General features: G+C 45.4%; 6 protein-coding genes across 11 annotated transcripts in view; 3 read left to right on the forward strand and 3 right to left on the reverse strand.

Annotated features, from left to right (window-relative positions):
* Window positions 1-22,608, reverse strand: part of LOC123756121 (probable E3 ubiquitin-protein ligase DTX2) — an 81,932-nt gene that overhangs the window by 18,295 nt on the left and 41,029 nt on the right. The window contains exon 16 of one of the 6 annotated variants that reach the window (XM_069336508.1): window positions 21,693-22,391. The exons of the other annotated variants lie outside the window; for them this stretch is intronic. The gene's annotated coding sequence lies outside the window, so the exon portion shown is untranslated. Of the gene's footprint in view, window positions 1-21,692; window positions 22,392-22,608 lie in introns of those variants that run through there. 6 annotated transcript variants of the gene reach the window in all.
* On the reverse strand, window positions 5,371-6,343 carry LOC123756122 (uncharacterized). Its single transcript, XM_045739157.2, has one exon. It carries the CDS (start codon window positions 6,242-6,244, stop codon window positions 5,693-5,695), a length of 552 nt encoding a protein of 183 aa, XP_045595113.2. The 5' UTR covers window positions 6,245-6,343; the 3' UTR covers window positions 5,371-5,692.
* LOC138371572 (uncharacterized) lies at window positions 9,533-10,882 on the reverse strand. Its single transcript, XM_069336456.1, has one exon. It carries the CDS (start codon window positions 10,880-10,882, stop codon window positions 9,533-9,535), a length of 1,350 nt encoding a protein of 449 aa, XP_069192557.1.
* On the forward strand, window positions 12,257-13,230 carry LOC123756123 (uncharacterized). Its single transcript, XM_045739158.2, has one exon. It carries the CDS (start codon window positions 12,357-12,359, stop codon window positions 12,906-12,908), a length of 552 nt encoding a protein of 183 aa, XP_045595114.1. The 5' UTR covers window positions 12,257-12,356; the 3' UTR covers window positions 12,909-13,230.
* Window positions 16,397-17,053, forward strand: LOC138371574 (golgin subfamily A member 6-like protein 2). Its single transcript, XM_069336457.1, has one exon. The coding sequence runs from the start codon at window positions 16,397-16,399 to the stop codon at window positions 17,051-17,053; it is 657 nt and encodes a 218-aa protein (XP_069192558.1).
* Window positions 20,608-21,574, forward strand: LOC123756125 (uncharacterized). The gene has a single exon (XM_045739159.2). It carries the CDS (start codon window positions 20,704-20,706, stop codon window positions 21,250-21,252), a length of 549 nt encoding a protein of 182 aa, XP_045595115.2. The 5' UTR covers window positions 20,608-20,703; the 3' UTR covers window positions 21,253-21,574.

Here is a 22,608-nt window from a genome sequence, read left to right on the forward strand (position 1 = left end):
TACCAGAAATTTTAGCCAAATATCCTCAGTTTGCTAACTGTAGGTAGTAACTAAGTGATTGTAACCTATCCACCGCTGCCCACTGGATGGGGGGCGGTGTGCAGGACAAACATATCAATTGTGACACTAGCTCTCCACATATGTCAGTTGCTTAATTTAGAAACTACTTGTGGTCGATCTCGAACCCATTGTTGATGTGACGACTTATACTAAATTTCGTAACTAGCTCATCAAGATTGTAATTTGCTTACCTTGAGGTGCTTCCGGGGCTTAGCGTCCCCGCGGCCCGGTCGTCGACCAGGCCTCCTGGTTGCTGGACTGATCAACCAGGCTGTTGGACGCGGCTGCTCCCAGGCTGACGTATAAGTCACAGCCTGGTTGATCAGGTATCCTTTCGAGGTGTATTTAGCTTAGCTAAATGAATTGTGGGGTTCAGTCCCCGAGCCCATTATGTGCCTCTGTAACCCTTTCCACTACCGCCTACAAGATGGGTATGGGGTGCATAATAAATGAACTAAACTAAAACTTAATAAGCTTAATTGTGAAGGAGGTCAATGTTCTGATGGCATCTTGGGTGTGCAGCCTCACAATCTGGTCTCGTGTACACTAACTTTACTTAATAGTTTACAAATTAAAGATATAATTTTGTCTGAAAGGAATATCCGGTACAAGAAAATAAGCTATTTTCACTTTTGCAGGAACACGCACATTCTCTGGTAACTTAAACTTTGCTAGAAATATCAACTTGATTGTTAGTTAATAAACTAGTGATGTATTTAACAACTTAACAGGTTAACAGGGAAGAATACAACAACTAGCCAGCAGAGAAAGCAGAAAGAGGCCCCCACCTGGACATTTGGAACTATCAATCACTGTCGTAAAGAACTAGCTTCCTTACAAGTATTTTTAAATAGTGGTGAAATCAGATCTTTGTTTCATGAACAGTGTCTTCAAGTGATATTGTGCTTTCTTTATTATGCACCCCATACCCATCCCGTGGGCGGTGGTGTAAAGGATTACAGAGGCACATAATCGGTTCAGGAACTGAACCCTCTAGTTCGTTTAGCTAAGCAAATAATTTTTTGGCGCTAGTTACAACATTATTAATGTTATTATATACATGTACACACACTCATGCATACATATACATACGTATATATACATATTTAATCACCCACACAAATACACACATCAACAATCCTCTGTGTCACAGGTGATCAACAAGAGGCTCACAACAGTCACTATACAAGGCACTTTACATCTATAGTGAGTCACACAGTTACTAGTCTTGCTGCACACCCACCCAACTGGGCGGCAGCTTTACAGTCATGTGCATGCATTACCTACAATAAGCAAGTTTTGGATACTTCGCTAAGATTTCGGGCAGCACATCATTATGAATGAAGTACTTACATATTTCTTGGACACTATTGATGGTGTTCTCTAAATTCCGCGATTTTTTCACATTCCATTATATAATGACGCAAAGTATGTGAATAGTTCTGCTGACAGTTTACACTTTGTAACATCTACTGATGTAGATTTGACTAATTGCCAGAGGTACTTGTAGCCGAGCTTAAGCCTAGCAGTGGTAACATCTAGAAGTCTGCTAACCTTATTGGATGACCCATAGACGTGCGGTACTTCCTGCATAATAGAATAATGTCAAGTGATACTGATCCAGATTACTCTATAACTACGTTAGAGCAAGATGCCGAGGCTGTTCAAATTTACACAACTTCAGACTAATGTTAGCCGTCTTTTACATTGCAATCATTATTAAAAAATACCGGGAGCTGTTAACAGCTCCAACAAAATACCGAGAGCTGCGAATAACTACCGGGAGCCGTGAACAACTAGAGCAAAATACCAGGAGCTGTGAACAAAATACCAGGTGCTGTGAACAAAATACCAGGTGCTGTGAACAAAATACCAGGTGCTGTGAACAAAATACCGGTAGCTATAAACAACAAAATACCGGAGGCGTGAACAACTAGAACAAAATACCAGGAGCTGTGAACAAAATACCAGGTGCTGTGAACAAAATACCAGGTGCTGTGAACAAAATACCGGTAGCTATAACAACAAAATACCGGAGCCGTGAACAAATACCGGGAGCTGTGAACAACCAAAAAATACCGGTAGCTGTGAACATAAGGAGCAGTGGCGCGGGAAGATTAACGTGACGGTGGTAGAGAGTATTGACCAAGGTGAACAAGTGCGCCCTCACCACCTCCCCCACTGACCTCCCATACAGGTCCCACGCTTCCCTGGGGCCCTCTGGACCCTGGGATGTCCTCCCGTGCGTGTCCGTCATGCCTACGGGCCGACATGACAGTAGTAGGCTGTTTATGACCTTATGAAATGGGGATAGAAATAGCCTAAGCTACTCTATCCTTTTGAGATGTATTTCTTGTCTCAAACTTACTCGAACCTCGTGATCCACAGCATCGCTGACCATCCAAAACCTGGCCAATTTTCAATTATTATTATTAACATCTTTATTGACAAAATTAATTACAATTTTGCTTAATCTGAGGATTTTCGATTTTCAGTGTCTCGGGTAAGTTACAAAGGCTGGTTAAAGCTACGCCAGTTTACTGGGACATAAACAGGTTACCGTAAAACACTGAGAACTAACAATATACACAACTGGTACTTTCATCAGAACAAAGAGCTTCAGCACAGTTCAACTAGTCACGTCAATGATCTTCAAGAACTTAATCACAGCTATCAAATCAGTAACTGCTAATTAGGACTAGCCGACACCAGGTTCCAACCAGGCGCAGTGGTACATTAACCCAAGTAACAGTTTGGAGGTGTGATACAAACAGTGCGTGAGGAATCTGTCACGTACTGAAACAATCTACTACAACTTATGGCGAAAAAGAAACGGGGGGAGGAGGGGGGGGGGGGGGGGGAAGGAAACCCCACCTCCATTTAAAACTGACCCAAACAAGGGTCAGTGTTACTTAACACAGTAACAAGGTTATCGCGTATAATCGAACTCTTACGGGCTTACCATAGCGCCCGTGCAGCCTCCCAAGCTTACTCAAAGCTACACAAAGCCTCCCAACCTTACTCAAAGCTACACACAGCTTCCCAACCTTGCTCAAAGCTACACACAGCTTCCCAACCTTACTCAAAGCTTCCTAGGTTTACATTAGTAATGAATAAATATGATATATTCATTCATTATAATATTGGTGCCGAATGTAGAACATTTTTTCTCTGAAAAAAGTATTATTAAAAGTATTTTAAAACGAAATTAGATGAAAAGAAGAAGATTGTGACGCCAAAGCAAGTCGACGGTCTCAGCGACAATGTTTGCTGGCATTAGTCTCCTGTACCTACCTAACCTAGCCTAGCCTAGCCTCTAGTCAACAATATATCTATTTGTCCATCTTGGATAAGTCGCTCCACAATATTGTCGCTTGGATGGACTTCCTATGACCTCACGTGCCACTTAGTTTAGTCTAATTTCGTTATAAATTTATATTATTTCAGAGTAAAAATGTTTTTTTCCCATGTTCTACATTCAACACCAACATTATAATGAATATACATTTCTTAATTACTTATGTAAATGCTAGTAAGCTTTGGGTAGTTAGACGGACCGCAAGTAACAGTATGAGAGGTGTGATAGATAAGTAATGGGTGACCAATCTATCAGGTACTGAAACAATAATAAAAGCTACGATCCTCAGTTACCCAGAATCACCCACCACCTGACCTGATATATCTGTTAACCTGATCCATCTAATATTTTCCTGTGATTTTTGGGTCCAAGTTTAAAATGGAGGATGTTGTAGATGATCCATCTACAACATCCTCCATTTTAAACTTAGACCCAAATATCACAGGAAAATACAAGGTTATCATGTATAACCAAACTCAATTACGGGCTCACCATAGCCCGTGCTACATGGACACTTCGTCCTGAGTAGCTAAATCTTTAACAACAACATCTACAACACCTCCACAGATCTCTAGTATCAGCTAATGATACTGGTAATGGCTCAAAAGGGCCACCACCTACGGGCGGCTTAATCTTCATCAATCAACCAATCAATCTACAACAGCATTACTCTTTATAATTTATACCTTACTAATAAACAATATATAATACAACCCAAGGACTAGACATGTCACGTCTGTCTCCGTGGACCACCAGGGCAGTAATGACGAGCCACCGCCCATCACGCCCAAGGAGGACTTTGTTGCCAACAGGTCAATTAAGTCACTCCAACCTTCCTCCTTCGCATAACTGAAGCTCTAAACAAATATTGACATCTAGTTCAAATTATACCTAATTAGATATATACATAATACAATACAATATATATATACAAAACTTCAAGGTACATAAGAATATATAACAATATGGGCTAAACATTTAAGGGAGTCATTTGTAAGTACATCTGGCAATACTAGTTGCATGAGACGTTTTACCAGGGGGGGGGGGCGATGGGAGAAGTTCCAGCAATTACCGGGGGATCGATCGTTTACCACTTAAATTACCGTATATTCACATACCTCAACTATATAGTTGTATGAACGAACATAAGCTATGCGGTCTAGTTGGACCGCAAACGCGCGCAAAGTAAATAGACGCACGCAAGCACGCACACACACTCAGGTATGCCACCAGAATAGTCCCAGAGCCGAGGGATATGAGCTACGAGGAAATACTATATGGGAAGGGAAGGCAATTTGCAGGGGAAAGCGCCAAGCCATTACGACTATATAATACTCGGAAGAGCTCAGGATAAGGTTTTATCGAGGTCCAAGAGCTAATAGCTCGATTCTGCAGACACAAATAGTAAATACACACCCATAATGGCATAATCATAATGACAAACAAAGGATTATTGTTGTAATATATTTTGTACCAACATATGGACCTATATTGTCAGTAATGGTAATACATCTTTAATATTATTTAATGTGAACATATTTGTGTTCTGTCTGTCCATCATGTTCACTATAAACAGAAAGTAAAGCTTAATGGTCCAGCTGTGGTGTTGCTGGTCAGAAGTGGAGAGCTTAAGCTGGATGAGGAATGGTCTCAGCGCAGGAAACTTGAGTTACTGTAAGCAGAGTTCAGTTGACTGAGAAACAAAAGCAACAACTGGAAAGTTTCAGTCACAGGTGGGAGCTGTGATGCATTAGGCATAGTTCAGGAGTGAAAATGTTCATACCGGAGTTGTCTCGTGTGAGCCAACACGCCTTCTCAAGGCGCCTTCGTTACTATTTTCTTAACTCAGTTGACATTATTGGAAATGACTCATATGCAAACTTGATTAGCAAGTGTACCATCATAATGAGTGAATTAATGACCTTCATATGCAAGATAAAACAAACAAAACATACAAAATAAAATGTTTATTCACACGATTCAAAAATATATATTTATATGTACAAAATAAATAATTCAATAACATTTTATATACAGTGATTATCACAGGGTGGAGCAGGCCATTGTTGACGAGTAGATGAGCATCACTCTCGGGGCTCGTCAGGTGGCCGCAGTTCGAGGAGCACTCGAGAGCTGAAGGTCAGGCGGCAACGGGGATGCTGCCAGCAACCAACCCAAGACCTTCCTTCATCTGGCTCAAGAGTCAGCAAACAGGATTGCAGAGATTACGGTGATATTGCAGGTCAACGATGCGTCAGTCAGAGATTGGTCCATCTAATAAGACGTCCTGTAGCCTGGCGCTGAGCTGGTGCCGTGGTCGTTGTAGAGAATAGTACTGTAGTCGCTGGGATTGTTGACGAAACCACTCTCGTAGCTGGCCGAACTGTCCATGTTGCTGCAGCCTGAAGAACTGAAGCCGTTGTTAAATCCTGAAGCTGAAGCACCGTCGCTACAACCAGAGGCGCCGCTGTAGTCCATCGAGTAGTCGTTGTTGGGCTGCTGCTGCTGCTGCATGCTGAAGTTGAGGGGTTGTGATGACCTGTTGTAAGCGTCGCTGAAGTTCACGTGCTCCCCTGGACTCTCCGGAAGACTGTCGGAATCAGAGTCGGACTGGAGGGTGTCCTGGAGGTCGCTGATGTAGTCGATGACGTGCTGAATCAGCTCCAGCTTGTCCACGTTGCGGTTCTTGGGGCAGTGTGGTACCAGGTCCTTCAGCTTGTCAAGGTAGAGGCGCATCTCGGCGGAGTTGTCAGGTGCCGCGGAGTTCTTGGCGGCAAGAGCTGTGGCCATGGCGGCGGCCATACGCTCCTGGTAAACAGTGTTCATTGTCAGTATTGTCAAGATGAACAGAGAACACAAGGCAGGGTGAGCTGGGAGAGCAGGAACTGGCTTCTGTGCAAAGCAGATGATGTGTGATGCAAACTAGCGGGGCTTCGGCCTTTTTAAACGGGCCCGCGCGTGGTCGGTCACGCCCACTGATGACGTAATGTGTCAGGATTGGTTGAGACCAAAAGTCCCGAAGGGAACAACCCACAAGCCATGGACGGTCGACTCTACGTTAACAACTGATTCATTGATTTTTATCGGTGTTAAACAAAGATAAGAAAGTGTTATTTGCCCGAAACACTATGCGTATTAGTGGATTTAGGCCTAGTATATACCAGCTCCATCTAGATATCCAACATTCTAAAAAAAATTCTGCTTGTAGCTCATTTTGTTAGAATGTACTTTTTCCTAAATTAACTTTTATTATTATTATTATCATTAAATATGAAGTAACACGAGGACTGAGAAAACACCGGCTCTTCTCTGACTTTTCTTAATGTAAAAAAAGGCAATCCTAATGATCTTTAAGCAATCATATATAAAATTTTTAAAATGTTCGTTTCATACATTTATTGTTGCCGCTCATGTAACCCAACCCAACTAGTTTAGTCAGCTCCCTCTCCTCAGTCATGAACCCTCTCCTCAGTCATGAACCCTCTCCTCAGTCATGAACCCTCTCCTCAGTCATGAACCATCTCCTCAGTCATGAACCATCTCCTCAGTCATGAACCATCTCCTCAGTCATGAACCCTCTCCTCAGTCATGAACCCTCTCCTCAGTCATGAACCATCTCCTCAGTCATGAACCCTCTCCTCAGTCATGAACCATCTCAGTCATGAACCCTCTCCTCAGTCATGAACCATCTCCTCAGTCATGAACCATCTCCTCAGTCATGAACCCTCTCCTCAGTCATGAACCCTCTCCTCAGTCATGAACCATCTCCTCAGTCATGAACCCTCTCCTCAGTCATGAACCATCTCCTCAGTCATGAACCCTCTCCTCAGTCATGAACCCTCTCCTCAGTCATGAACCATCTCCTCAGTCATGAACCCTCTCCTCAGTCATGAACCCTCTCCTCAGTCATGAACCATCTCCTCAGTCATGAACCCTCTCCTCAGTCATGAACCCTCTCCTCAGTCCTGAACCATCTCAGTCATGAACCATCTCCTCAGTCATGAACCCTCTCCTCAGTCATGAACCATCTCCTCAGTCATGAACCATCTCCTCAGTCATGAACCATCTCCTCAGTCATGAACCATCTCCTCAGTCATGAACCATCTCCTCAGTCATGAACCCTCTCCTCAGTCATGAACCATCTCCTCAGTCATGAACCCTCTCCTCAGTCATGAACCCTCTCCTCAGTCCTGAACCATCTCAGTCATGAACCATCTCCTCAGTCATGAACCCTCTCCTCAGTCATGAACCATCTCCTCAGTCATGAACCCTCTACTCAGTCATGAACCCTCTCCTCAGTCATGAACCCTCTCCTCAGTCCTGAACCATCTCAGTCATGAACCATCTCCTCAGTCATGAAGCATCTCCTCAGTCATGAACCATCTCCTCAGTCATGAACCCTCTCCTCAGTCATGAACCATCTCCTCAGTCATGAACCATCTCCTCAGTCATGAACCATCTCCTCAGTCATGAACCCTCTCCTCAGTCCTGAACCCTCTCCTCAGTCATGAACCCTCTCCTCAGTCATGAACCCTCTCCTCAGTCATGAACCATCTCAGTCATGAACCATTTCCTCCAGCACACAATTTAAGGGATAATAACTGTAGCCAATTTAACCCATTTTATATACATCTGGCTCATAGTTAAGTAGATGTCAATAAACCTGAACAAAAGTATGTATCCAATTGACAGTCATTTAGTTTACGCGGCCAACAAGAGCGGCCGGAGCTAAAGCCTTTAAGGTCTCTGGGGAAATGTCCAGCGCGACAGTCAATGGCGTTCAATTAACGCGCCCAAACCCGCCTGGACCTCTCACCGTCTGAATTACATTTCACCTTTGTGAATGCACATTAATGATACTATGTAAGACACATCAAACACTTTATGTAGGACATACGTAAATCTGTGTATCTATGTATTTACGTATATAGGTTAGCTTAGCATTTTAAAAGCACCGAATCACCTTCTGTGGTTGAATGTTCAATAAACCCTTGAACTATATGTTTAACACTTCTCTAACCCTGTCCATGGAGGACAGAAGAAAATGTATATATGCTGGTTAGCATTGTAAATGTGTGGCCACGTCTGTGGTAGAAAATAATAATAATAAAAAAAAACCGTCTGACCCTCACGGGTCACTAGTAAATATTGACTTACACCCATACATGTTTCTTTAGGAAACATCATACAATGTGTGCAAGACACTGATAATACAGCAGTTAAAGTCTCCTGACATACGTCATACAGTGCCCTCTTATACATCATACGCTGAATGTTATTGGGGAAAGGAATTTCTCACCTCTGACGGCACGTGGGTCTTATCTGGCGGCACGTGGGTCTTATCTGGCGGGAATTTCAAGTGGAGCTCGTTAGGGCTGGACATCCCTGTCCTGCGGGCCGGGGAGGGCGGGGGGGGGGGGGGGGGGGCAGCCCGCGGGCGGTGAGCAGCCCAAGGGGCACCAGATAGAATGAGGGCTCCAGGCAGCCTGAGGGCCCCAGATAGAATGAGGGCTCCAGGCAGCCTGAGGGCCCCAGATAGAATGAGGGCTCCAGGCAGCCTGAGGGCCCCAGATAGAATGAGGGCTCCAGGCAGCCTGAGGGCCCCAGATAGAATGAGGGCTCCAGGCAGCAGCTTAAACAACATGGAAGCAAACAACAGAACATTCCTGATCATCTCAGTATCCTTAAGACAAATGTAGAGAAGATTAGAAAGGATTAAGGCAGCCAAAGACGACGTGATCTCGTTGGCGAGGGCTGTGAGCCGCTCTTAGTCTGGTAAGCCTCGCTCTCTGCAATAAATAACTCGACAATGAAACTCTTGCTATGAATCATTTACCAATATGCCACAACTATACTCATAATTACCAACACCATCTTGTTCTTCATGTAAATATTACGCTAACAACCGCACTCCGCTAATTAAGACAAATTAAGCTGTAGCCGTTATTCTCCGTTCTTGCCCAAGAACAAATAAACAACAATAACACGGTACTAACGCATGAACAAATAAGCAACAATGAGCCACAATGACTCATTACTTGAGCACACGTTGGGTGACCTCAGGTGACCTGGGTAATGAGGGTCAGGGGCGGGGGCGAGGAACACTTGTGGAGGTCAACAGTGATCGTGATGGCGACAGTCAGACGACGTGTCTGTGATGACGACCACTCCGCCACGCCCGCCCCGCCGTGCCCCATGATGCATGCTTGTATGTTCTGGCCCCATGCTTGTATGTTCTGGCCCCATGCCTGTATGTTCTGGCCCCATGCCTGCATGTTCTGGCCCCATGCTTGTATGTTCTGGCCCCATGCCTGTATGTTCTGGCCCCATGCCTGTATGTTCTGGCCCCATGCCTGCATGTTCTGGCCCCATGCCTGTATGTTCTGGCCCCATGCCTGTATGTTCTGGCCCCATGCCTGCATGTTCTGGCCCCATGCCTGTATGTTCTGGCCCCATGCCTGTATGTTCTGGCCCCATGCCTGTATGTTCTGGCCCCATGCCTGTATGTTCTGGCCCTATGCCTGTATGTTCTGGCCCCATGCCTGTATGTTCTGGCCCTATGCCTGTATGTTCTGGCCCTATGCCTGTATGTTCTGGCCCCATGCCTGCATGTTCTGGCCCCATGCCTGCATGTTCTGGCCCCATGCCTGCATGTTCTGGCCCCATGCCTGTATGTTCTGGCCCCATGCCTGTATGTTCTGGCCCCATGCCTGTATGTTCTGGCCCTATGCCTGTATGTTCTGGCCCCATGCCTGTATGTTCTGGCTCCATGCCTACATGGTCTGGCTCCATGCCTGTATGTTCTGGCTCCATGCCTGTATGTTCTGGCCCCATGCCTGTATGTTCTGGCCCCATGCCTGTATGTTCTGGCTCCATGCCTGTATGTTCTGGCCCCATGCCTGTATGTTCTGGCCCCATGCCTGCATGTTCTGGCCCCATGCCTGCATGTTCTGGCCCCATGCCTGTATGTTCTGGCCCTATGCCTGTATGTTCTGGCTCCATGCCTGTATGTTCTGGCTCCATGCCTGCATGTTCTGGCCCCATGCCTGTATGTTCTGGCTCCATGCCTGTATGTTCTGGCTCCATGCCTGTATGTTCTGGCCCCATGCCTGTATGTTCTGGCCCCATGCCTGCATGTTCTGGCTCCATGCCTGTATGTTCTGGCGCCATGCCTGCATGTTCTGGCCCCATGCCTGCATGTTCTGGCTCCATGCCTGCATGTTCTGGCCCCATGCCTGCATGTTCTGGCCCCATGCCTGTATGTTCTGGCCCCATGCCTGTATGTTCTGGCTCCATGCCTGCATGTTCTGGCCCCATGCCTGCATGTTCTGGCCCCATGCCTGTATGTTCTGGCCCCATGCCTGTATGTTCTGGCTCCATGCCTGCATGTTCTGGCCCCATGCCTGCATGTTCTGGCTCCATGCCTGTATGTTCTGGCCCCATGCCTGTATGTTCTGGCTCCATGCCTGTATAGGTTGGCTCCCTGCGACAAAAACGTCATATAAGAATATTTTAAAACCCAACTGTAAATGTATAAAACGAACATTTTAAAATATTATGTTTGATTGCTTAAAGATCATTAGGATTGCCTCCAGCATGATGACACAGGCAAAACAGATAAAACTGCATGTGATAAGCCTGAAATTGAGTTGGATATGGGCAGTCCAATTTCTGCTGTAAAAGCCGCAATATTTCCGGAAATTAGGTAAGACAGAAGAGCAGTCACTGACACACAAATGCCAGAAAGCACGAGTATAAAGAGCTATGACATGTTTAGAATCGAGAATTATATATATGGGTAGCCTAAAACTTCCACTAGACAGTGTGACATTGTAATTGCCAGAATTAGGCTGGGATATCGATATCTATGACAGGTGGCTGCAGGTAATGAATCCCCCAATGGTGAACATTCCAATTGTAAGCTATGTGAACAAGAGCTGGGACATACTCTCCAACACTATATCTGTGATTGCCCTGTTATAAGTGACTTCAGATCTAATGGTATGAGGTACTTTGAGCTCTGTAATTTCTTCATTCACTCAGGAATATTGGAAGATATTCTTGAGCTGTGCCCAGATTATGCTACTGTGGGCTAATAGATCAGCCTTACATTTTATGTTCTTACCTGATTTTTAGTGATAGTTGATTTGTTTTTTAATTGAGGCTGGTGATTTCTTCCCTGATTCCAAGCATGAATAACCATCCCTGTGAGATAGGAATAATAGGTGAACCAATAGCCAGTTCTTGATCTACGCTCTGTAATGTCTCATATAGAATAGGGTAGCAGCACATTGCTGTGTATACCTAATTTTCCTAATAACAAAAGAAAATATACATTAAGAAAAATCAGAGAAGTGCCGGTGTTTTCTCAGTTCTCGTGTTACTTTGTTGTAATCCACAAGTTAGTAGGAATTATTAGCTAGAGGATCATTACTACAACACTTAACGAATGATGATTGGAAGTACATGTTATGTAGAAGTACATGTTTAATAATAATAATAATAATAATAATAATAATAATAAAAGTTAATTTAGGAAAAAGTACATTCTAACAAAATGAGCTACAAGCAGATTTTTTTAGAATGTTGGATATCTAGATAGAGCTAGTATATACTAGGCCTAAAGCCACTAATACGCACAGTGTTTCGGGCAAATAACACTTTCTTATCTTTGTTTAACACCGATAAAAATCAAAGAATCAGTTGTTAACGTAGAGTCGACCGTCCATGGCTTCTGGGTCCCTTCGGGACCTTTGGTCTCAACCAATCCTGACACAACACGTCATCAGTGGGCGTGACTGACCACGCGCGGGCCCGTTTAAAAAGGCCGAAGCCCCGCTAGTTTGCATCAGACATCATCTGCTTTGCACAGAAGCCAGTTCCTGCTCTCCCAGCTCACCCTGCCTTGTGTTCTCTGTTCATCTTGACAATACTGACAATGAACACTGTTTACCAGGAGCGTATGGCCGCCGCCATGGCCACAGCTCTTGCCGCCAAGAACTCCGCGGCACCTGACAACTCCGCCGAGATGCGCCTCTACCTTGACAAGCTGAAGGACCTGGTACCACACTGCCCCAAGAACCGCAACGTGGACAAGCTGGAGCTGATTCAGCACGTCATCGACTACATCAGCGACCTCCAGGACACCCTCCAGTCCGACTCTGATTCCGACAGTCTTCCGGAGAGTCCAGGGGAGCACGTGAACTTCAGCGACGCTTACAACAGGTCATCACAACCCCTCAACTTCAGCATGCAGCAGCAGCAGCAGCCCAACAACGACTACTCGATGGACTACAGCGGCGCCTCTGGTTGTAGCGACGGTGCTTCAGCTTCAGGATTTAACAACGGCTTCAGTTCTTCAGGCTGCAGCAACATGGACAGTTCGGCCAGCTACGAGAGTGGTTTCGTCAACAATCCCAGCGACTACAGTACTATTCTCTACAACGACCACGGCACCAGCTCAGCGCCAGGCTACAGGACGTCTTATTAGATGGACCAATCTCTGACTGACGCATCGTTGACCTGCAATATCACTGTAATCTCTGCAATCCTGTTTGCTGACTCTTGAGCCAGATGAAGGAAGGTCTTGGGTTGGTTGCTGGCAGCATCCCCGTTGCCGCCTGACCTTCAGCTCTCAAGTGCTCCTCGAACTACGACCACCTGACGAGCCCCGAGAGTGATGCTCATCTACTCGTCAACAATGGCCTGCTCCACCCTGTGATAATCACTGTATATAAAATGTTATTGAATTATTTATTTTGTACATATAAATATATATTTTTGAATCGTGTGAATAAACATTTTATTTTGTATGTTTTGTTTGTTTTATCTTGCATATGAAGGTCATTAATTCACTCATTATGATGGTACACTTGCTAATCAAGTTTGCATATGAGTCATTTCCAATAATGTCAACTGAGTTAAGAAAATAGTAACGAAGGCGCCTTGAGAAGGCGTGTTGGCTCACACGAGACAACTCCGGTATGAACATTTTCACTCCTGAACTATGCCTAATGCATCACAGCTCCCACCTGTGACTGAAACTTTCCAGTTGTTGCTTTTGTTTCCCAGTCAACTGAACTCTGCTTACAGTAACTCAAGTTTCCTGCGCTGAGACCATTCCTCATCCAGCTTAAGCTCTCCACTTCTGACCAGCAACACCACAGCTGGACCATTAAGCTTTACTTTCTGTTTATAGTGAACATGATGGACAGACAGAACACAAATATGTTCAAATTAAATAACATTAAAGACGTATCTTTGTTTATCTTGTCTACCTCAAGCACATCATCACCAGCAAAAATCTGCTATCAGAACAATAACGAACTCTGCTTTTAGACAACACTCAGCCCCCCTCTCTTTAAATAAACATACTAAACATAAACTCACTCCACACATTCTCTTGTGCCAATTACATTTACAAAATTCTGTTCTTAAATGAAAACCCTGTTCTGAAACTCTCCCTGGACAGATGTAATAGAACCCATAATCACCACACCAGAAATAAATATCTCTTTGATATCCCCAGAGTCAAACTTAATCTGTGTAAGCACTCTATGCAAATAAAGGATCCTAATCTATGGAACTCACTCCCTAACGATTTGAAAAGCTGTCCATCTTTTGCCTTATTCAAAAATAAAACTAGAAAGTACCTAATTTCATCTTCATAGTTTCCTACCTAATGCTTCAAACTCGCACTGAATCTAGTGCTACCCAATCCCCCAATAATTTTTTTTTTAGATATATACAAGAGTTGTTACATTCTTGTACAGCCACTAGTACGCGTAGCATTTCGGGCAGGTCCCTGGAATACGATCCCCGCTGCGAAGAATCGTTGTTACAACCAAGTACACATTTTACTCTTGCGTTAAACAGAGGCTACAGTTAATGATTTGCGCTCAGTAAATCCTCCCCGGCCAGGATACGAACCCATGACAAAGCGCTCGCGGAACGCCAGGCGAGTGTCTTACCACTACACCACGGAGACTGGTACCTAAGTGTATATGTACCTAAGCCATACAACTTTACCATTGTAATCATTGCTATCATCTTATATCACGGTTGTTATATTTAACGCATATTTTATTGCATTATACCTTGAAATAATCCTCAAATTATGCTACAATGTACTTGTTTATAACCCTCAAATTTTATTTTAATGTACCTACAAATCTTTGTCAAATTTTCTTACAATGTAGCCGATATCATTTTGTATATATATATATATATATATATATTATATATACTGGTAATATGGGTCCGTGTTGGTTCAAAATATATTACACCAATAATCATTTGTAATAAAAATAATCATTATAACTCTTAAAAACTCATGTTATTCAGTGTGAACAATGGTACTGTATTGATATTGATCACACGTAAGGAAGAAATTGTGATATTAAAGTATATTATTTGTAATAGTTGATTTGGGAGGTTGTTCTGCAAATTAAGGCAAACTTTGCTTCTATACAAAAGATAGTATTTCTTGTGGGAAGTCTATGAACGTCAACAAACCCAACAGGTGACTCCCAACATTGTTGGAGTCCTTGTCATGCAAGTCCTTGTATGTTATCTAAGATAACCTTGTACCTTTACTCCCGCCTCTCCCTCCTCCCGTGCAATATAACAACGGAGGAAGATCCAGTACACACTCCCTGTGCCAGCTAAGTTCACTACGGGCTTACCATAGCCCGTGCTACTTGCCCCGCTCCTGTGCCGGGAAAGTCCACTACGGGCTCACCATAGCCCGTGCTACTTGCCCCGCTCCTGTGCCGGGAAAGTCCACTACGGGCTCACCATAGCCCGTGCTACTTGCCCCGCTCCTGTGCCAGGTAAGTTACGGGCTCACCACAGCCCGTGCTACTTGGAACTTGTTCCGAGTAGCTGAATCTATAACAACAACAACAACAACCCAGTACACACGTGTCTACAGACACACACAGCACCGCTCCTGTGCCAGGGAAGTTCACTACGGGCTCACCATAGCCCGTGCTACTTAGAACTTGTTCCGAGTAGCTGAATCTATAACAACAACAACAACAACAACCAGAACAAGGCCCTTTTGAGGCAGCTTGTGTTTACATTCAACAACACCCAATTACACTTGTTTCCCTTACACCTGAACACTCCAGCAAGCCTCTGTCAAGGGTTAACGTGCCGACGTGTACCGATAACCCAGAACAATGTGACCAAACTACTGGACAACATTCCCAGATGATTTATTAATCTAAACTTATCCAACTGGTGCACGTAACAGTGTTATATTTTATATTTTGTTTATTTAGTGCTGTCACACTAACCTCACGACCTTCACTCTGACCTTACGACCTTCACTCTAACCTCACGACCTTCACTCTGACCATACGACCTTCACTCTAACCTCACGACCTTCACTCTAACCTCACGACCTTCACTTTAACTTCACGACCTTCACTCTAACCTCACGACCTTCACTCTAACCTCACGACCTTCACTCTAACCTCACAACCTTTACTCTAACCTCGCGACCTTCACTCTAACCTCACAACCTTTACTCTAACCTCACGACCTTCACTCTAACCTCACAACCTTTACTCTAACCTCGCGACCTTCACTCTGACCTTACGACCTTCACTTTAACCTCACGACCTTCACTCTAACCTCACGACCTTCACTCTAACCTCACAACCTTTACTCTAACCTCACGACCTTCACTCTGACCTTACGACCTTCACTTTAACTTCACGACCTTCACTCTAACCTCACGACCTTCACTTTAACTTCACGACCTTCACTCTAACCTCACGACCTTCACTCTAACCTCACGACCTTCACTCTAACCTCACAACCTTTACTCTAACCTCACGACCTTCACTTTAACTTCACGACCTTCTCTCTAACCTCGCGACCTTCACTCTAACCTCACGACCTTCACTCTGACCTCACGTCTAGAGGTGGTCGTGTCGTTGTTGTGTGAACAAGGGAGGTCGTGGAACCTGCATGGGGCCAGAACATACAGGCATGGAGCCAGAACATGCAGGCATGGAGCCAGAACATACAGGCATGGGGCCAGAACATACAGGCATAGGGCCAGAACATACAGGCATGGGGCCAGAACATGCAGGCATGGGGCCAGAACATGCAGGCATGGGGCCAGAACATGCAGGCATGGGGCCAGAAAATGCAGGCATGGGGCCAGAACATGCAGGCATGGGGCCAGAACATGCAGGCATGGGGCCAGAACATACAGGCATGGGGCCAGAACATACAGGCATGGGGCCAGAACATGCAGGCATGGGGCCAGAACATACAGGCATAGGGCCAGAACATACAGGCATGGGGCCAGAACATACAGGCATGGGGCCAGAACATACAGGCATGGGGCCAGAACATGCAGGCATGGGGCCAGAACATGCAGGCATGGGGCCAGAACATACAGGCATGGGGCCAGAACATACAGGCATGGGGCCAGAACATGCAGGCATGGGGCCAGAACATGCAGGCATGGGGCCAGAACATGCAGGCATGGGGCCAGAACATACAAGCATGGGGCCAGAACATACAAGCATGCATCATGGGGCACGGCGGGGCGGGCGTGGCGGAGTGGTCGTCATCACAGACACGTCGTCTGACTGTCGCCATCACGATCACTGTTGACCTCCACAAGTGTTCCTCGCCCCCGCCCCTGACCCTCATTACCCAGGTCACCTGAGGTCACCCAACGTGTGCTCAAGTAATGAGTCATTGTGGCTCATTGTTGCTTATTTGTTCATGCGTTAGTACCGTGTTATTGTTGCTTATTTGTTCATGCGTTAGTACCGTGAGTGTTATTGTTGCTTATTTGTTCATGCGTTAGTACCGTGTTATTGTTGTTTATTTGTTCTTGGGCAAGAACGGAGAATAACGGCTACAGTTATTTCATGGCTTAATTTGTCTTAATTAGCGGAGTGCGGTTGTTAGCGTAATATTTACATGAAGAACAAGATGGTGTTGGTAATTATGAGTATAGTTGTGGCATATTGGTAAATGATTCATAGCAAGAGTTTCATTGTCGAGTTATTTATTGCAGAGAGCGAGGCTTACCAGACTAAGAGCGGCTCACAGCCCTCGCCAACGAGATCACGTCATCTTTGGCTGCCTTAATCCTTTCTAATCTTCTCTACATTTGTCTTAAGGATACTGAGATGATCAGGAATGTTCTGTTGTTTGCTTCCATGTTGTTTAAGCTGCTGCCTGGAGCCCTCATTCTATCTGGGGCCCTCAGGCTGCCTGGAGCCCTCATTCTATCTGGGGCCCTCAGGCTTCCTGGAGCCCTCATTCTATCTGGTGCCCTCAGGCTGCCTGGAGCCCTCATTCTATCTGGGGCCCTCAGGCTGCCTGGAGCCCTCATTTTATCTGGGGCCCTCAGGCTGCCTGGAGCCCTCATTCTATCTGGGGCCCTCAGGCTGCCTGGAGCCCTCATTCTATCTGGGGCCCTCAGGCTGCCTGGAGCCCTCATTCTATCTGGGGCCCTCAGGCTGCCTGGAGCCCTCATTTTATCTGGGGCCCTCAGGCTGCCTGGAGCCCTCATTCTATCTGGGGCCCTCAGGCTGCCTGGAGCCCTCATTCTATCTGGGACCCTCATTCTATCTGGGGCCCTCAGGCTGCCTGGAGCCCTCATTCTATCTGGGACCCTCATTCTATCTGGGACCCTCATTCTATCTGGGACCCTCATTCTATCTGGGGCCCTCAGGCTGCCTGGAGCCCTCATTCTATCTGGGGCCCTCAAACTGCCTGGAACCCTCATTCTATCTGGGTCCCTCAGGCTGCCTGGAGCCCTCATTCTATCTGGTGCCCCTTGGGCTGCTCACCGCCCGCGGGCTGCCCCCCCCCCCCCCCCCCCCGCCCTCCCCGGCCCGCAGGACAGGGATGCCCAGCCCCTAACGAGCTCCACTTGAAATTCCCGCCAGAAAAGACCCACGTGCCGTCAGAGGTGAGAAATTCATTTCCCCAATAACATTCAGCGTATGATGTATAAGAGGGCACTGTATGACGTATGTCAGGAGACTTTAACTGCTGTATTATCAGTGTCTTGCACACATTGTATGATGTTCCCTAAAGAAACATGTATGGGTGTAAGTCAATATTTACTAGTGACCCGTGAGGGTCAGAGGGTGAGAGGTCCAGGCGGGTTTGGGCGCGTTAATTGAACGCCATTGAGTCCTGCTGGACATTTCCCCAGAGACCTTTAAGGCTTTAGCTCCGGCCGCTCTTGTTGGCCGGGTAAACTAAATGACGGCCAATTGGATACATTCTTCTGTTCAAGTTTATTGACATCTACTTAACTATGAGCCAGATGTATATAAAATGGGTTAAATTGGCTACAGTTATTATTCCTTAAATTGTGTGCTGGAGGCTGTGGCACGGATTATGGGTAATCCTGTAGCAGGTTGGTGCAGGAATATATAGTGTAGGTGTTAATGACAGGTTGTGGTGGTGGTGAGAATGGTTGTCCACCACCACACTGACACCAGTCCACCGTCCACCACACTGACACCAGTCCACCGTCCAACACACTGACACCAGTCCACCGTCCACCACCACACTGACACCAGTCCACCGTCCACCACCACACTGACACCAGTCCACCGTCCACCACACTGACACCAGTCCACCGTCCACCACCACACTGACACCAGTCCACCGTCCACCGCCACACTGACACCAGTCCACCACCCACCACCACACTGACACCAGTCCACCGTCCACCACCACACTGACACCAGTCCACCGTCCACCACACTGACACCAGTCCACCGTCCACCACCACACTGACACCAGTCCACCGTCCACCGCCACACTGACACCAGTCCACCACCCACCACCACACTGACACCAGTCCACCGTCCACCACCACACTGACACCAGTCCACCGTCCACCACCACACTGACACCAGTCCACCGTCCACCACCACACTGACACCAGTCCACCGTCCACCACACTGACACCAGTCCACCGTTCACCAACCTTACCAATTCACAACTAACAATTGTTTTATGAACAGACAAACGTGGTCCTGTACGCGTTAATAGTGATAATAATTATTATTTGAGACGCAATTAAAAAATCCCATTCAAACCACCATCTCCAGACCATGGAAATGGTTCATGACTGAGGAGATGGTTCATGACTGAGAAGATGGTTCATGACTGAGGAGAGGGTTCATGACTGAGGAGAGGGAGATGACTAAACTAGTTGGGTTGGATTACTTGAGCGACAAAGACCTCATAAAACAATACTTTAAAACCCATCTAACACAACTAACTTTATAAGTATAAAACGAACACTTTAAAAATGTTATATTTGATTGCTTAAAGATCATTAGGATTGTCTTTTATACACTGAGAAAAGTCAAGAGTTTTCTCAGTTCTCGCGTTACTTCATATTTAATAATAATAATAATAATAATAATTTATTTAGGAAAAATTACGAACAAACTGAGCTACAAGCAGATTTTTGTTTAGAATGTTGGATATCTAGATAGAGTTAGTATATACTAGGCCTAAAGCCACTAACACGCACAGCGTTTCGGGCAAATAACACTTTCTTTAACGCCGATAAAAATCAAAGAATCAATTGTTAATGTAGTCTGTACTTGTTGTCTGTGTGTACTCTATGTAGAGTGTGTACTTGTGGTCTCTCTGTGTACTCTATGTAGTCTGTACTTGTGGTCTCTCTGTGTACTCTATGTAGAGTGTGTACCTGTGGTCTCTCTGTGTACTCTATGTAGTCTGTACTTGTGGTCTCTCTGTGTACTCTATGTAGTCTGTACTTGTGGTCTCTCTGTGTACTCTATGTAGTGTGTACTTGTGGTCGATCTCCAACCCAATGATGTAACGATGTCCATTGAATTTTATAACTAGCTTTTATGACTTAATTTTTATAATTGAATTTGATAACTACCATCAAGATTGTAACTTGCTTAGCTAAATGAATTGTGGGGTTCAGTTCCTAAGCCCATTATGTGCCTCTGTAACCCTTCCCACTACCGCCCACAAGATGGGTATGGGGTGCATAATAAATGAACTAAACTAACGTAGAGTCGACCGTCCATGGCTTCTGGGATGTTCCCTTAGGAACCTTTGGTCTCAACCAATCCTGACACAACACGTCATCAGTGGGCGTGACTGACCACGCGCGGGCCCGTTTAAAAAGGCCGAAGCCCCGCTAGTTTGCATCAGACATCATCTGCTTTGCACAGAAGCCAGTTCCTGCTCTCCCAGCTCACCCTGCCTTGTGTTCTCTGTTCATCTTGACAATACTGACAATGAACACTGTTTACCAGGAGCGTATGGCCGCCGCCATGGCCACAGCTCTTGCCGCCAAGAACTCCGCGGCACCTGACAACTCCGCCGAGATGCGCCTCTACCTTGACAAGCTGAAGGACCTGGTACCACACTGCCCCAAGAACCGCAACGTGGACAAGCTGGAGCTGATTCAGCACGTCATCGACTACATCAGCGACCTCCAGGACACCCTCCAGTCCGACTCTGATTCCGACAGTCTTCCGGAGAATCCAGGGGAGCACATGAACTTCAGCGACGCTTACAACAGGTCATCACAACCCCTCAACTTCAGCATGCAGCAGCAGCAGCCCAACAACGACTACTCGATGGACTACAGCGGCGCCTCTGGTTGTAGCGACGGTGCTTCAGCTTCAGGATTTAACAACGGCTTCAGTTCTTCAGGCTGCAGCAACATGGACAGTTCGGCCAGCTACGAGAGTGGTTTCGTCAACAATCCCAGCGACTACAGTACTATTCTCTACAGCGACCACGGCACCAGCTCAGCGCCAGGCTACAGGACGTCTTATTAGATGGACCAATCTCTGACTGACGCATCGTTGACCTGCAATATCACCGTAATCTCTGCAATCCTGTTTGCTGACTCTTGAGCCAGATGAAGGAAGGTCTTGGGTTGGTTGCTGGCAGCATCCCCGTTGCCGCCTGACCTTCAGCTCTCAAGTGCTCCTCGAACTACGACCACCTGACGAGCCCCGAGAGTGATGCTCATCTACTCGTCAACAATGGCCTGCTCCACCCTGTGATAATCACTGTATATAAAATGTTATTGAATTATTTATTTTGTACATATAAATATATATTTTTGAATCGTGTGAATAAACATTTTATTTTGTATATTTTGTTTGTTTTATCTTGAATATGAAGGTCTTTAATTCACTGATTATGATGGTGCATTTGCTAATAAAGTTTGCACGTCATTTCTAACAATGTCAACCAACATTATTGGTTGTGTAAATTCGTTACACAGGAACTTTGTGATCGAAAACCATACTGTGTCTATTAAATGATTTTTTCCAGGTGTTTACCCCATTTAGTTTTCATTTTTTTTCCAATATTTTCACTATTACACTTGTCAATGATAGTCCTTTAATTGAAGGGATCTTCCCTGCTGCCACTTTTGCAGGTTGGAACTGTTAGCTTTTTTCCACACATCAGCTACAACTCCTGCACACAGGGATGCCTGAAATTTAAGTGGAATGCCTAGCTCAGGTGCACATTCTCTCAGAACTCATGGTGTAACTCCATCTGGGCCAACTGCTTTTTTCTTAACTTAGCTCCCTGAGGATGTTAAAACTGGGTCTCGAGACACTTGTGTGTGCTCTATATGATTCTCTAGAGATTTCATTTTGCACAAACACTTTGGAACAATTAGTTTAATTTTTCATGCATTTTCATTTTCTGTTTCATATTTTCAACCTCTGATTATTATTCTTTACCTGCAATTTGCTTTTTTTTTTTTTAATTTAACATTTTCCCAATATCCCTTTCTCAATTTCTCTGCCTCTCATCACTGTCGTGTAGTTGCTTCGCACTTGTATGTACTGTTGGTATGTTTGCGGGGTTGGCCTCTTCCTATATTGATTCCTTTGTGTATTGGTCTCTGGCCCTCTTGCAATTTCCGTTGAACCAATCCTGTTTCCGGATTCTGCATCTGTTTTGGTGTACAAAAAAAGTGCTTCTATTATGTATTTCACAAAATTTGACATTTACTACCTTGCCTGACAAAGTCTTTCCACTCAAATTCCTTAGAGATGTCAAAGTTCCCCATAATGTCCTCTCCTAAAATCAGGGTTTTTAAACTGCTTCAACTTCCTCATTCTCTAAGACTATAACGCAATGCAAACTTTATTCCCAAAAGGACGTGGTCC

This window comes from Procambarus clarkii, chromosome 36 (genome assembly GCF_040958095.1).
Source record: "Procambarus clarkii isolate CNS0578487 chromosome 36, FALCON_Pclarkii_2.0, whole genome shotgun sequence".
NCBI classification, from domain to species: domain Eukaryota; kingdom Metazoa; phylum Arthropoda; class Malacostraca; order Decapoda; family Cambaridae; genus Procambarus; species Procambarus clarkii.